At 31.9% G+C, this 14,633-nt stretch overlaps 1 protein-coding gene across 1 annotated transcript; it reads right to left on the bottom strand.

Annotated features, from left to right (window-relative positions):
* Positions 1–317: 317 nt before the first annotated feature.
* LOC136232015 (phospholipase A1-II 1-like) lies at positions 318–3,150 on the bottom strand. The gene is made up of 2 exons (XM_066021049.1): positions 2,537–3,150; positions 318–1,096 (listed from the first exon to the last, which is right to left on the bottom strand). The coding sequence occupies exons 1-2, from the start codon at positions 3,134–3,136 to the stop codon at positions 440–442; spliced, it is 1,257 nt and encodes a 418-aa protein (XP_065877121.1). The 5' UTR covers positions 3,137–3,150; the 3' UTR covers positions 318–439.
* Positions 3,151–14,633: the final 11,483 nt, after the last annotated feature.

The raw sequence follows: 14,633 nt of genomic DNA, 5'->3' as shown, positions 1-14,633 counted from the left end.
ATTATAAATTTTATTTTGTGAAGTCATCCTACAGTTTTAGCTCATTTTGAACAACATTTTAAGCATAATTTATGCTATATATATATAGAGAGAGAGGTTTGATTGCATTTTGTAATACAAAAGTTTTCAATCAAATTTGTTGTTTCATAAATAGTTTTCTTTCTTTCTAATCCTTATTATTCCTTTGCATTTTTTTTTTATGTTGTGTGACTAGTTAATTAATAAATTACTTCCACTAAATTGACCCAATACTTCCAACCACCACCAAAAATAATTCTACATGAAAAACAGAAAATCAAACAAATTAAGCAACAAAATAGCCAAAGATTAGCCTATTGAAACATATATTACTCTCAAAGAAGAAAACACAAGATCACCAAGAACACTTGAGGCAAATGGATCAAAACGGGTTGGATACAAGTTCAGTCCTCAATCATATTCATTTATAATTGGGAATATCAGGAACATGAGGTGGAAGAGGTGGAACATAGTCATAATGAACCTCCCAAAATCCATTATCCATTTGAACCATACCATGTTTAACCACACTACTCCACCATCTTTTAGGAACCATAAGACATTCTTTCAAAAGATCATCATATTTATTCAGACACGCAATATCAAAATCAATTGCTAATTCAGAATTCTTATCTTTCCCCTTGTAAGATGCAATTCCATAAAGGTAAACATGTAATCTATGTGACAGAACGTTGATGGATTCATTCAGATGCTCTGAATGGATTATATCAATGTCAAGCTTTGTGCCAACTTCATGGTAGTCTAGCCAAGTTGGGGGGAAATCTGGAATGATGTCTTTGGCATTTCTGATGTTTAATAGATGAAGATTAGGCTGCAGCGAATTGAATAATTTCACGAAGTCTTTGTTTCCGAGACGAGGAGAAGCATAAACGAAAGCAGTCACTGGAAATATTTTATCTGATGATGATCCAGTTGGCTTGTTATATCCATTCGAAACTATGTCCATTGAGTTGAGGGTTGCTATTGCTGCACCCAAGCTGTGACCGGCTACAGTTATGCTTACACTCTCGTTCAACTTTCCGTAATGGTCCACGTGTTTTCGAACTGCTGCAAGAACCTGCAAAATTAAATTTATTACGGAAAGCGGATACATTTATGGAGACTCTAACAATGACTGTAGAGATCGAAGCAAAATGAAAGTGTCACAAGAGTAACTTCTTTACCATTGACCCTTACAGACTACAATTTGATAGCATAAAAGTATACTCAATCCAACTGAATGCCAAAATTACCAAAATAATTTACACCAAACCGAATAAGATATAAAACTGAAATATAATCTAACCAAATATTTTGGGGGTTAAATGTACCATTGGTACTGAATTTGTATGGTTATTTCAAAATGGTCATTCAATTTCAATTTGTCTCAATAAAATCAATCAATTTTGAGTTTTGTCGCAATTAGGTCACTCTGACGATTTCAGTGATTAAAAAGTATCGAATGATGACATAAGTAACACGTCAGTAGGAGTCAACTCAGACCTCTGACCGAAACACACATAACATTCACGTATGCGCCAAGCTATCCCGTGTCAGTTATTTTTACGAAAAAATTAGTTTTTTTCATTAAAATAACCGATACGTGGCTGTCACGTTTCGTTCAGTCAGAAATCTGAGTTGACTCATGTTGACATGTCACCCATATCATTATTTCGATACTTTTTAATTGCAGAAATCGGCAAAGTAACATAATTGAGATAAAACTCAAAATTGAGTTATTTTATCGAGACAATTTGAAGTTGAGGGACCATTTTGAAACAATCATATAAGTTCAGTGACCAATGATGCATTTAACCCAATATTTTGGTCCGATTTGAAAGCAAACAAACACAATTTAGATTAAAAAAAGCAGTATTAATCAATTAATTGAACAAAAACTTACAATACTTTCAAAATATTTCTATATTACATTATTATCTTAATAACAGTGTAAAAATTAAACTTGTAAACTCAAATATGTGTTTATATATTTTCATATATAAATGTAAAATATAAGTAGTTCGATGTTGTGTTTGTTTAGATATATATTTTTTATCAAATTGAATTGAATTGGTTTAGATTGGTCATATGTTTATAACCTATAATAATGTACACTCGTGCCTCAAAGTTTGAGATGATAGGTAACTTTTATTATTATTATCTATAATTCATCCATGCACATGAATATTTCTGAATTTGAATACTGTATAATACAAACTCATCTTATTATAATAAATCCATTAAGTTAAGAATATTAACTTTCGACCACTTGATTTAAGAATAATAAATCTAATGAACATTTATATATGTAAATTAGTGTATTAGATTTAAATTTTGAATTGGAAGAGAAATCATATTGTAATTTCACTCGTGGTTGGGATTTAATTGTTATAATTTAAAATTCAATCATTCATTTCTCTAACGAATTAAATTTCAACTATTGATTTTACGAGACATTGCACGTTAATTCTCAAGTTGAAACCCAATTCGAGAGTATCTATCGAAAACATAAGCGTACCTGTTCTCGGGCGCTATTATGAGTATAGTCCTTATTTGAATCGGTAGCTGAAAAAGAAGTTTTGTTAGTGTAAACACCGAGAAAACCTTGATGCACCTTTGCTGGACTATTATGAAATACCTCATCCGCTCTAATTTGAAATATATCACAATCTTCCGCTGACTCTTTATCCAATAAAGTTCCCCTCCAACAAATCAAAATATCTCTCCTCCCTAAAACACACTTACCTTCGTCCGTCGCGACAGCGACATACCCCATATAACCGGAATCTCCTTGACTCCACCAAGTTCCGACATTGAATTCCGATCTTGCATAAATCAAGTGACTCACTTTATATTTGAATGGATTTCCCTTTTCTAAACAAGTTTGAGTAAACAACTCCTCAGGTGGAAACAGAGAGAGTCCATATCCTTTTGTTTTCTTCATTTCATTGAAAGAATCGCCCACAGCTCCAACTCTTTGCCCGTAGTGGATAAGATATCGTCGCAGATTATTGTCGATTCCGTCGCTGATTTGTTTCTCCCAATTGTCTTCAATTCCGCTCAGAGCCCTCCAATTTGCTGCAATATCTTCCATTACTCTCTCTTCTTCACAATGCATGATTTCAATGACTTTGTAACAAAAAAAAAGGGGGTAAATTGGATCAATAATTATAATGCTATTATAATGGTAAAGAAAAAGTAGAATAAAAGTAATAATAATTGGATAGGCTTTATCTTGATTCAGAAACATCATATAAACATGTTTACTAATTAGACCGTAGAGGAGGAATGAGAAAATAAAAGACAAAAAAAGAAGCAAATATTATATTCATGAATTAATAAGACTATATGAGATATATGAAGTAATTGATATACAAATGAAAGAAAGGATAGGGAGAAACTCAATTACAAAAAGATTCTGAAATAACCCGGGTGATTTCGGTTTGCCGGTTTATTACGGATTAATTTAAAACATATATAATTCGACAGGAGATATGACTGGTTCACGGCAGGGCCGGCCCTGTGTCTAGGCCAGGAGTGCCCTGGCCTAGGGCCCAAAAAATTTATTAGTCCTGAACATATATATAAATAGTAGAACAAACTTAAATAAGTGTTTTAGTGGTAAAGCTTACATTCCCCATTCCAAAGATCCGGGAGAAAGCAAAAAAAAATTCCAATAAATAAATAAATATTCAAATTCACTTTTAAAAACTCATTTACAAAGGTTTATAAATTAAGATCCTAGGATATATTTATTAAAATTTAGAATTTATGAATTTATGTCAAATGATACTCATATCAAATGATACTTTAAGTTATGTCAAAGGTTTATAAATTAAGAGTCTAGGATATATTTATTAAAGTTTAAAATTTATGAATTGAGGTCTAAATTTTTTAAATTAGAATATTGAATCATACTTTATTTCTTATATATGAAAAATAATGACATATTGAAAAGTAATTTTGATGATATGATTTAATTGTACTTTTTGTAACCAATTGTGATATTCATGTAAAAAGCTCTAAAAATTATTTAGTTTTTTTTTTTCGAAATTGAGTTAAATATCTCTTAGGAAAATACTCCGAGGGACAAATGTTATCAAATAATACCACATTAGCCAAATGATAAAATTTTAGATACCACATGGGTCAAATAGGGGTTTAATCCATAATTTAAAGAAATTGTGAAACATCTTTTTTATTTTGGAACAATTGTATTTAGTAAACGTAATAATACGTACCATATAATTACTAATAAAATATTTTTTTATTTATCATATATTGAAATACATTTTAATTATTTTTACATAAAATATTTTTATTAAATGGGCCTTTATTATTCCACCTAGGGTCCATAGGACTGGTCCTAGTTCACGGTTGAACCGGTTCCGATATTTAAAATGGACCATAAATAAGTTAAATTTGGAACTACATTAAATGGACCATAAATAAGTTAAATTTAGATATTCAATAATTCGAAATTCACAGCATTCCAATAATAAGTTAAATTTAGATATTCAATAATTTGAAATTCACACCATTTGAATTCATTTACTTTTCTTTATATTTTCTTAATACAAAATTCTATTAAATAACAAAAGTTTGAAAAACAATTAACACATACCTACAAAAAGTTTAAGTGAGATGAGATTTGATGTGTTTGTTTGATCTTTTAATTTGATAGATGGAAGCATTGATAGTGTTATAATTGCACATATTTATGAAAAAGGACAATATATATCAAAATGTGTTTTTTTCTATGTTAAGACATTGAAATGGTGTGAATTTCAAACTATTGAATATCTAAATCATATATGCGCTTAGTGTACTGAATGGGTGGATGATCATAGGATGATCATTTTTGTATATATTGCACAAATGAGCAAAGAATAAACTCAGAAATTATGTAATCAAATCGGTGATTCTGGTGTTTCCTCTGATAAGCACATCAGACATTCCCTACTGTTAATTATGAATTCTATTGTAGCAACACTATTAGAACCTCCCCGAAATCTTCTTTTTGTTGTAAAAATTTATGTGAACTAAAACCTTATGAAAAGAATATATACATGTGTTAAAGATTTCTACCCTTAATTCCTTCCAAAATTGTTGTACGTGAATGAAAGTTAGACCAATAGAAACATTTATATATATATATATATATATATATATACATATAATAGCTTTCAGAGCTTGTTCAACTGCATAGATGATCATATTTGTATCCGTTGCACAAATGAGCAAAGAATAAACTCAAAAATTATATAATCAAATCTTAGATTCTGGTGTTTCCTCTAACAAGCACATCAGACATACCCTCTTGAACTTCAGCCTTCACTCCTAATATTTCCTCGAATTTCTTTGCATTCTGACTAGCTTTGACTTTAACTTGAGGGGATACTTGTGCCTTTTGTTTCATCATTTCCTCTTCTGGAATATATCGATGCCGCTTCAAGTTGTTCTTGGAGGCTACTTGTTTAAGATATTTTTCCTTTTGTGATGTCTCCTCTTTAATCTTCACCTACATATTCCAGTTAGGGCTGTACAAAATATAACCAACCCACCAATCCAACCCAATCCACCTCAACCCAACACAACACATTATATATTATCTAATTTATTTGTTGGGTTGGGTTAGGTTTGATTAAGAAATATTGAATGGAATTTGAATTATTCATTCACTAAATCAGAATTATTCTCTTCCTATTATTCTTTTCATACTTATTCTTTAATACATTAGTAGATTTTTCAACTCATTATATATATATATATATATAGTTTCCTTTGAAATAATATATTTATTTATTTATAAAATGTGGGGATGTGAGGCTGTGACGAGAACCCAATAAATAATTCTGTCAAAACATTCATTTATTTAATAATTAATAAATATATATTTTTATTTCTCATATAAAACGTCTAAAACAAAAAATAATATTCTCTAATTCCGTGAAATATTAAATTATATATTCTCAAAAGAAAACTTATAAAATTAAAGATTAATTTAAAAAAAACATATGGTTTCAAGTTTTCATAGATCAGAAATTCTAAAATTTCATAATTTTCTAGAATTTGCTGGAATTTCATAGCTCTGGAATTTTTGAAATTTCAGATTTCAAAATTTTCAAAAATTCTGAAATTTCAAAAATTATTAAATTCTGGAATTCCAGAATTTGAAGAAGTCGAGAATCTGAAAATTCTGAAATTCCAGAATATGAAAATTCTGGAATTTCAGAATCCAGAAATTCTATAATTTTAAAAATTTTGGAATTGCAAAAATTTTACAATTTTGAAAATTCTGAAATTCTAGAATTTGAAATTTCAAAATCTAGAAATTCTGGAATTTCAAAAATTCTATAATTTCAAAAATTCTAAAATTTAAGAAATTTAGAAATTCTAGATATTCTGGAATTTTGAAAATTCTGGAATTTCAAAAATTATTGATGATTTTGATGAGTACTACATTGTTGTTTGATGATGTTCTATCGAAATTTTTTTAATTTGATTGAAAGTTATATTAATATAATATTGTTATATTTTAATTTGATAGAACATTACATTACTTGTACTAATTGTTTTTACTTGTCTGTTATTTGAAATTCAAGTGAACAAATTTATAGATTTTTTAAAAAAAAAAAAATTGGAGTTATTATTTTAATTGATATTTTAGTTAAGTTTATTAAGAATTAAAATAGTTTTTTTATAATTTTTTTAAGTTACCACTATTGTTTTAGTTGATATAATAATTAATATTCTCAAAGTTATAATTTTTTATATATCGTTATCATTTTGAATTATTTGAATTAATATTCAATCAAATCCAATCCAACCCAACTCTTTTAATTCGAATATTTGATGGGATGGGTTGGTTTTAACAACCAATCCATGAAATATTTATTTTAGTGAGTTGAGTTGGGTTAGGTTCCAAATACCAAAAAATTATTCATTGTACAACCCTAATTCCAGTTTGAATTTTAACTTAAATCATAATGAAAATTAAACTAGTAATGGTTCTTTCATGGATCGGGCCATTCAATTTAAGAAAAATACCTCAATTTGGATCAATTTGCAGCAGAAGAAGATGAACTAGAAGAATAAGACAATTTACTCAAGTTGCATATTTCTTCCTACCATTTGCTCAAGTTGTTCTTAGAGGCTGCTTGTTTAAGTATTTTCTTCCTTCTGGGCTTTTTCTTCTTTAATTTTGGTGTGCAATTTCGGGTTTGAAGTTTTAACATAAATTATAATGAACATTAAACTAGTAATGGTTCTTCTTTGGATTAGGCTATTCAATTTAAGAAAAGTACCTCAATTTGGATCAATATGTAGCAGAACCTGATAAATTAGAGCTTTTAAATCTTCTTCATTAAACTAGGCCATTATCTGCCACTCCATTGTCTACTATTCTAGCTCTAGCTCGGTCTATCATTTTCATAATGCAAAGAGCTTCTAAATCTTCTTCATCTTTAGAATCGTTGTCTCTTTTCATTTCACAATCTTCAATCTTCAGAACTTACAATTATTCGTACAGTCTGTGGCTTCCATGGGATTACACTGCCTCCTAATAAATCAAAATGTGGAGTGACCTTGGTTCTTTTTGTTGCACCGTCATAATCTTCAGCATCAGCTTCTCTTACTCGTTTTTTGGAAACTCTAGCTAATTTTTGCAATTTTCTATCACTGTCACTGCCTTCTACCAAATCAACATCGGGAGTTACCTTCACTCTCTTTTTTCCACCATGCCCATTTGATTTTGTCACTCGTTTTTTAGTTGCAAGACATGAAACTTGAGAAGCTGTACGCTTTCTTTGTAATTTCCCATGATCACTGTCACCACCACTCAACTGATCTAGCAACATTCTCACTGCAATTAAGTGGTAATATCCATAACTCAATTGGAATAAGAAACAGTAAGCTAAATATACAAGGATTTTTTTCTTTTATTGATTAAATATTTTTAATGTTGGGCTATGAATTCAATATGACCTAGCAGTCGCAGCCACCGCCATTTGAGGAATTTGTATATGATGGTAGAAAGGTGCAATTTTCTACCTTCACCCTCAACCCATATGAGGAATTGAACCTGTCCTTTTAGCCAATGAATGTGCCCTAACACCCCATTTTCCTCACCTATTAAGACTTGGCATAATTTTCCTTCGAAAAAATGTTACAATATGCACTTTCAGCAACCCCTTCACTAGGATTGAACCACCCCCACTTAAATTCTGAGGAAGACTTTTAATGTAGCAAAATATCATAGATGTTATAAATACATCATACTTTTGTCAAAGACTTTCTACGTAGTACATCATGAATGCTATATGAGGCACATGGGCAGCTCCAGCATTTTAAAAGTCATGGGTCGTTAGCTTTTATATATACTTTATTTTTTTATAAATGAAAATTTAATTACTTTTTTTACTGAATCAAGAAAAACAAATAAAGATAAAAAAAATCTGAATCAATTTGCATAGAATGAAATAGTTAGCAACTATATTATTGTTAAACTAGAGTACAATGAGAGACTTTATGGTTGGACCTTTTAGCAAGTGTATCTTACAATCAAGGATCTGTAGTTTTCTGCTTTATTCAATATCGTTAGGGTCGGGTTTGACAATTATTTTTTGTAGTGTAAGTTCAAAGTTGTAGATTGTTGCTAATTTGCATCTATAAATTTTAAATTTGGTTAGCAGGTGCATTTTCTTTGGCAGTTGTTGTCCTAAAAATGTGAATACTAGCAAGTGCACTAGGTACAAGTAATAAAGTGTAAGTAAATTATCGTATCCACATGGATAGAACAGTTGAATATTATTACTTAAAAGGATGAGAACAGTCAAGTTTAAAGAGTAGCTGATCAATTAATTTGAGTTGGTGTTGATTGGACAAAATAAAATGATAAAAGAAGTTGAAAAGAAGTTTGATTTCAGATTTGGGAAGAACAGGCAGACAGCATGCGCAGAAATGATAGTGAACAGGCACTTCACTCCTTGTTCATTAAGTAGAAACAGCTTTGGCTTAAGGTATCTTCCACGAAAATCGGTTGAGTCAGGTGTCCCTTGTTCCCAACGTTCTTTAAAAACAATTAAAATAAGTCTCTTTGAGATTAATATATCTCTAAGCTTTAAGAACAGGAAAGCATTTGATTTGAACAATTAAAACCCTTAACATATAATCAATTACGTCTCCATTTCATGATTAAATGTGTTTAGTGAAAGTTCAGTTTTGCAAAGAGAGTCTCCTCGTAATTGCTCCACTAAGAAATAGGTTAGCTACTCCTATTTAACGCTAATTACTCACTAAACAGCCAAGCTAAGTATACTTAATGAATTTAGAGGGAAGTAAACCTGCTCTTTTACCTGTTCATGGACAGCTGCATACCTATTAATTAAATTACTTACTCATAATTAAATGAAGTAAGACAAAAATAATAAAGAAGAACAAACAATGCATTAAAAGAACAAGAAACAAAATTACACCCTAATGATTCAGATCTAAAATCTGAATGAATCTCAACACAAAAGAAATGCTATTTAAATGGCCAAAAAATCTAGCATAAATCATTGATCTAGATAGATTAAAATATTGAAGATAGGGTCTGCCACACTGTTCTGACAAACAGAAACAGTCTGCTGAACCGTCAAACATCCCATGCTGTATTATTTTCTTCCACAATCATGGTTGTTCTTCAGGAAATTCAATTTCTCCTTCACGAATGATCTCTAATAAATCAGGGAAGAGTGATAATCCACATTTTTGGGTTTATCTTTCATCCGAATAGTTGTTCTTACTCATTCCTGGTTGTTCTTCTCCTTGCGCACAGCATGAGCTCTTCCACTGAACTGGCAGTGACCCTTGAACAAGTAGAATATGTTTTTCTCCAAGTTCCTCTTTGATCCTTGGTTCTCCATTTTGATCTTTTTGCTCCTCCAAAATATCAATTTCACTCCAATTAAGCATAAGTGATCTACGAATGTCCTCTTTCTTCAATCTATAGAAAAATCACTTAAAATTCCCATTAATAGATTAATTATCCAATTAAATCATGAGAATTAAGGGGTAAAAATAAGTATAATATACACAAATCAGCAGTCAGCGGTAATTAATTGTCTCTGGCTTATCTGGCGAACAAGGAACCTTGCTACCTTCGAATCCGAGCTTCCTTCAATCCAAATTACAATTACTAAACTTAGAGGCTGCATCTGTGATTCTAAAGGGTTGCGATCTGGTTACTTTTTAAGTCTCTCTAGCTGTCGCATCCTTCAGAAGCTCCTCCTCTCTCCGTGCCCGCCCCCTGGCATGCGTCCGTTGGTTTCCACCACTATAGAACTGGATTGAGGTTAACACGGACATCTCAATCTTGGGCTCACTAGGTGCGGTTGTTGTTGGTGCTATTTTTCGAACATACAGAGGGTTTTCACGGGGTTGCTTCACCTTTCCTATCATTTCTGCGCCTGCTCACATTGCCGAGATACAGGCGGTATTTTTGTTGTGGACACCGCATGGGAACGGGGGTGGGTCAACTTGTGGATTAAGTCGGACTCAACTTATCTGGTTCATCTACTCCAAAATTGTTCCACTAACGTGCCTTGGTAGATCTGCCAAGTCTGGCTGAAATGCTTATACCAATGCTCCATGATGGAGATTGCGGTAGCGCACATCTTTTGGGAGGGCAACCGCGCTACTGATGCGCTTGCCAGATTCGGTGTCTCAGCCATTGGCATTCAATGGTGGCACTCCGCTCTGTCATTCTCTCATGATTTCATTTTGGAGGATATATGTAACACTGCACATTTTCGTTTTTCCTGATTTATTTCCCTCTTTCGCTTGTTACATATATTTGTAAAATATATTTTTAAAAATGTATAAATACATTTCAACAACAATATCATTGAAACAACTCAAAACTGAATTAAAAAAAAGTAAAAAATTAATTCACAATGAAAATATTTTTGTTCATTGTCGTTTAAGCGACGCCTAAGCAATATATATACTTTTTAAGGCAGCCTAGGCGGAGCCCGTCTAGGAGCTAAAAAAACATCTAGACAGACTAATCAGAGAAAATTGAGGCGCATTCTTGATTTCGAGCGTCTGTATAATCAAAGCGCTTAGTTTTGAATACTGACAAAATCAAACAAAATTAGTAGCGCAAAACTTATTTGAAATATTACCTTAAAAACCCAAAACTTTATTTCAAATTATTTGAAAAAACCTAAAAATTTATTTAAAATACTACTAATATTTATGGTTGTCAAAACCGCACCGGTCAATTAACATATTAGTAATTCATATAAAAAAAATACTTAATTCAAGACATCAAGGAAATTGCTATTTTTATTTTGGTCAAAGCATTAATTTGGGAATTTAATTAAAAAATCAAGGAAATGGACAAGGAAAATGATACAATAAAAGTAGAAAGCGTGGAATTTGGTCAAATTTCCTTTAAAAATCAATATAAAACCAAGGTTATGGTTTTGTTTTAATTACGTGTCAATAAGAAATTTGAATTTCTAATTCCCTATATAAATCCCTTAGCCTATTAGGTTTCATCACATTCCATTTCTTCTGAAATCTGCACAACCGCTTTGTTTTCCCTTCTTATTGTCTGTCTTTCTCACATTTGATCAGATTCCCTCATAATTTCAGTTACCGCTTCGATTTCAAATCGGATTCCTACTTCATTCATCAGGTTTCTTTTCTCTTTCTCTTTCTCTTTTCTCCTTCTTCGTATTGAATTGAATTGTGTTTTTATTGTTCAATTTTCTTATTCCAATTGAGTTATGGATATTGACACTTAATTGTAGTGAGAATGAAGTGAGAATGTCAGGAGATGAGTTGAGTGGTGGTGACAGTGATCATGGAAAATTGCAGAGATAGGGTAGAGCTTCTCAAATTTTCTGTCTTGCAACTAAAAAACGAGTGACAAAATCAAATGGGCATGGTGGAAAAAAAGAGTGAAGGTAACTCACGATGTTAATTTGGTAGGATGTAGTGACGATGATCAGAAATTGCAAAAACTGGCTAGAGTTTCCAAAAAAACGAGTGAAAGATGTTGATGCTGAAGATTATGACGGTGAAACTAAAAGAACCAAGGTAACTCCATATTTTGATTTCTTTCGTGGGATTGCACTACCTCCTAAGAAATCAAAATCTGGAATTACATTGGTTCTTTTTATTTCACCATCATAATCTTCAGCATCAGCATCTCTCACTTGTTTTTTGGAAACTCTAGCCAGTTTTTGTAATTTTCGATCAGTGTCAGTGCCCAATTGATTTTGTCACTCGGTTTTTAGTTGCAAGACATGAAACTTGAGAAGCTCTACCCTTTCTCTGCAATGGCCCGTGATCACTGTCACAACCACTCAACTGATCTCCCGACATTGTCACTGCAATTAAGTGTCAATATCCATAACTCAATTGGAATAAGAAAGATGAACAATAAAAATGCAATTCAATTCAATATGAAGAAGAAGAAAAGAGAAAGAGAAAAGAAACCTTATGAATGCACTAGGAATCCGAATTGAAATCAAAGCGGTAACTGAAATTACGAGGAAATCTGATCAGATGTGAGAAAGACAGAGAATAAGAAGGGAAAACTAAAGCGGTGGTGGAGATTTCAGACGAAATGGAATGTGATGAAAACTAATAGACTAAGAGATTTACATAGGGAATTTGAAATTCAACTTTCTTCTTATTGACCACCTAATTAAAACAAAACCATAACCTTGGTTTTATATTGATTTTTGAAGGAAGTTGACCAAATTCCACACTTTCTACTTTTATTGTATCAATTTCCTTATCCATTTCCTTGATTTTTTTAATTAAATCCAATATCAACTATTCTGCAATTACTTCGTGTGATACCCAACGTCTTCCCGCACACACCCTAGGGTCCTCCTTGTTATGGATCGTGTTTGAACAGAGTCAAAGTATCACACTCCATAATTCAGAATCACTAATTAACATTCCTTTGAATCTGATGATTACTTATAACTCCTAATACCAATGTGATGAACAGGTGACATAGGATAGATCCATCCATCCTGTTATCTCAAGTCGGGTCCCCAATCCTAATAAACTCCTTCACCTGATCCATGTAATTGTCCAGATATCTCCATATCTGAAGCTTGTGAGATCATCTCTTTGTTCATAACAGAAGACATTATTATATGCAAGTCTCAACAGTATTATGTCAATCCATATTTAAACATATTACTTGACTTGGGGTGGTTTTAAGTTTATTAGTTTACTATAAGGTTTGGTCTCACTACATGCTTGTATGAACACTTTATAATCACTTTAAATAAACTTTAGGATTCTTCTTTTATTTGACTTATTTAGTTCTTAAAAGGTGACTGCCTTTATATAGTTGAAAACAAACTATATCTTATTAAAACAAATGATATAAAAGAACAATTCATTTAACATGTTTATATCCTAAAACAATTGTCTATAGGACATAAAACCCCAACACTCCACCATTATTATGATTTCCATTGGGCATGTCTTGCCCCTTTTGCTATTAGGGTTTGGATGAGGATGCACTTTAGTAGAAAGATAAGAGGAACCAACATCAGTTGCTTAGGAAAATGCAGCAACCATGGTAGACTGATAAAGTGTTGCTGCCTTTTTAGCCAAGCATGCCTCCTCAAGGGTAAGCATTGGATGTGCTTGGTAAAAAGGAGAGAGATGATTGCTTTGGTGAATGAGAGTCCCAACACTATTGTAAGCCTCAGTGAGATTCGAAACCATTGGCAATACTAACTGATCATTATGTACCGGCGACCCAACATATTTCAATTGATCTGACAATGCCTTGATCGATTGACACTACGATGAGGGATTAGAAAAATCTTCCATAATTCTATGAGAAAATTCTTGCTAAAGAGCAACAACACGAGAGTTTTTATTATCCTATAATATATCATGCAACATATTCCAGGCTTCTTTTATCCTTGCATCGGGTTCAATTATTGTTTGAGGAGATCTTTGGAGATGGTGGTAGAACTCCATCCTAGAACCGTTGCATCAAGAGTTTACCAAAGTTCTTTTTCCTCATTGGAGGTTGGTGCCTTCACCATTCCTGCCGCCGGTGAGATGATATGGTGGAGGACCTTGTGAGATCTTGTGTATTGAACATTCTCTAGTTCAAGGGTTACAGAGATGTTTGTTTATGTTCGACACAGCGAGACTTGTGTGAAACTTGTTCTCAGCCATGGCGGAAAGAACAAATTGGGAGGAAGGAAACATGACGGGAAGAGAAGAGAATGACCAATAGAAGAGAGAAGAGAAGGGAGCCATATAGGAACGTAAAAGCTCTCATACCATGAAAGAAAGGTAATTTGTTGATTATCTCATTAGTCAAAATAGGCTTATATACAAAATACGATAAAGCCATCTTATGCTAGAATTAAGGAAATGGAGCCATTTAAGTTTAGAATTAAGGTAACAAGTCAACTAATACAAATATATGTTATTTTAACAAGTAAACTACCTAATCTGAATATAAATATTCATAATATATTAACATATATTCTAAAATTTCCATTGGTAATATCCAAATAACCGAGACCATGTTAGAATTTCTCATTCTATATTGAAATATTTTAGAACTACAA

Source organism: Euphorbia lathyris, chromosome 6 (genome assembly GCF_963576675.1).
Source record: "Euphorbia lathyris chromosome 6, ddEupLath1.1, whole genome shotgun sequence".
Lineage (NCBI taxonomy): Eukaryota > Viridiplantae > Streptophyta > Magnoliopsida > Malpighiales > Euphorbiaceae > Euphorbia > Euphorbia lathyris.
This window is presented reverse-complemented; position numbering and strand designations above follow the sequence as displayed.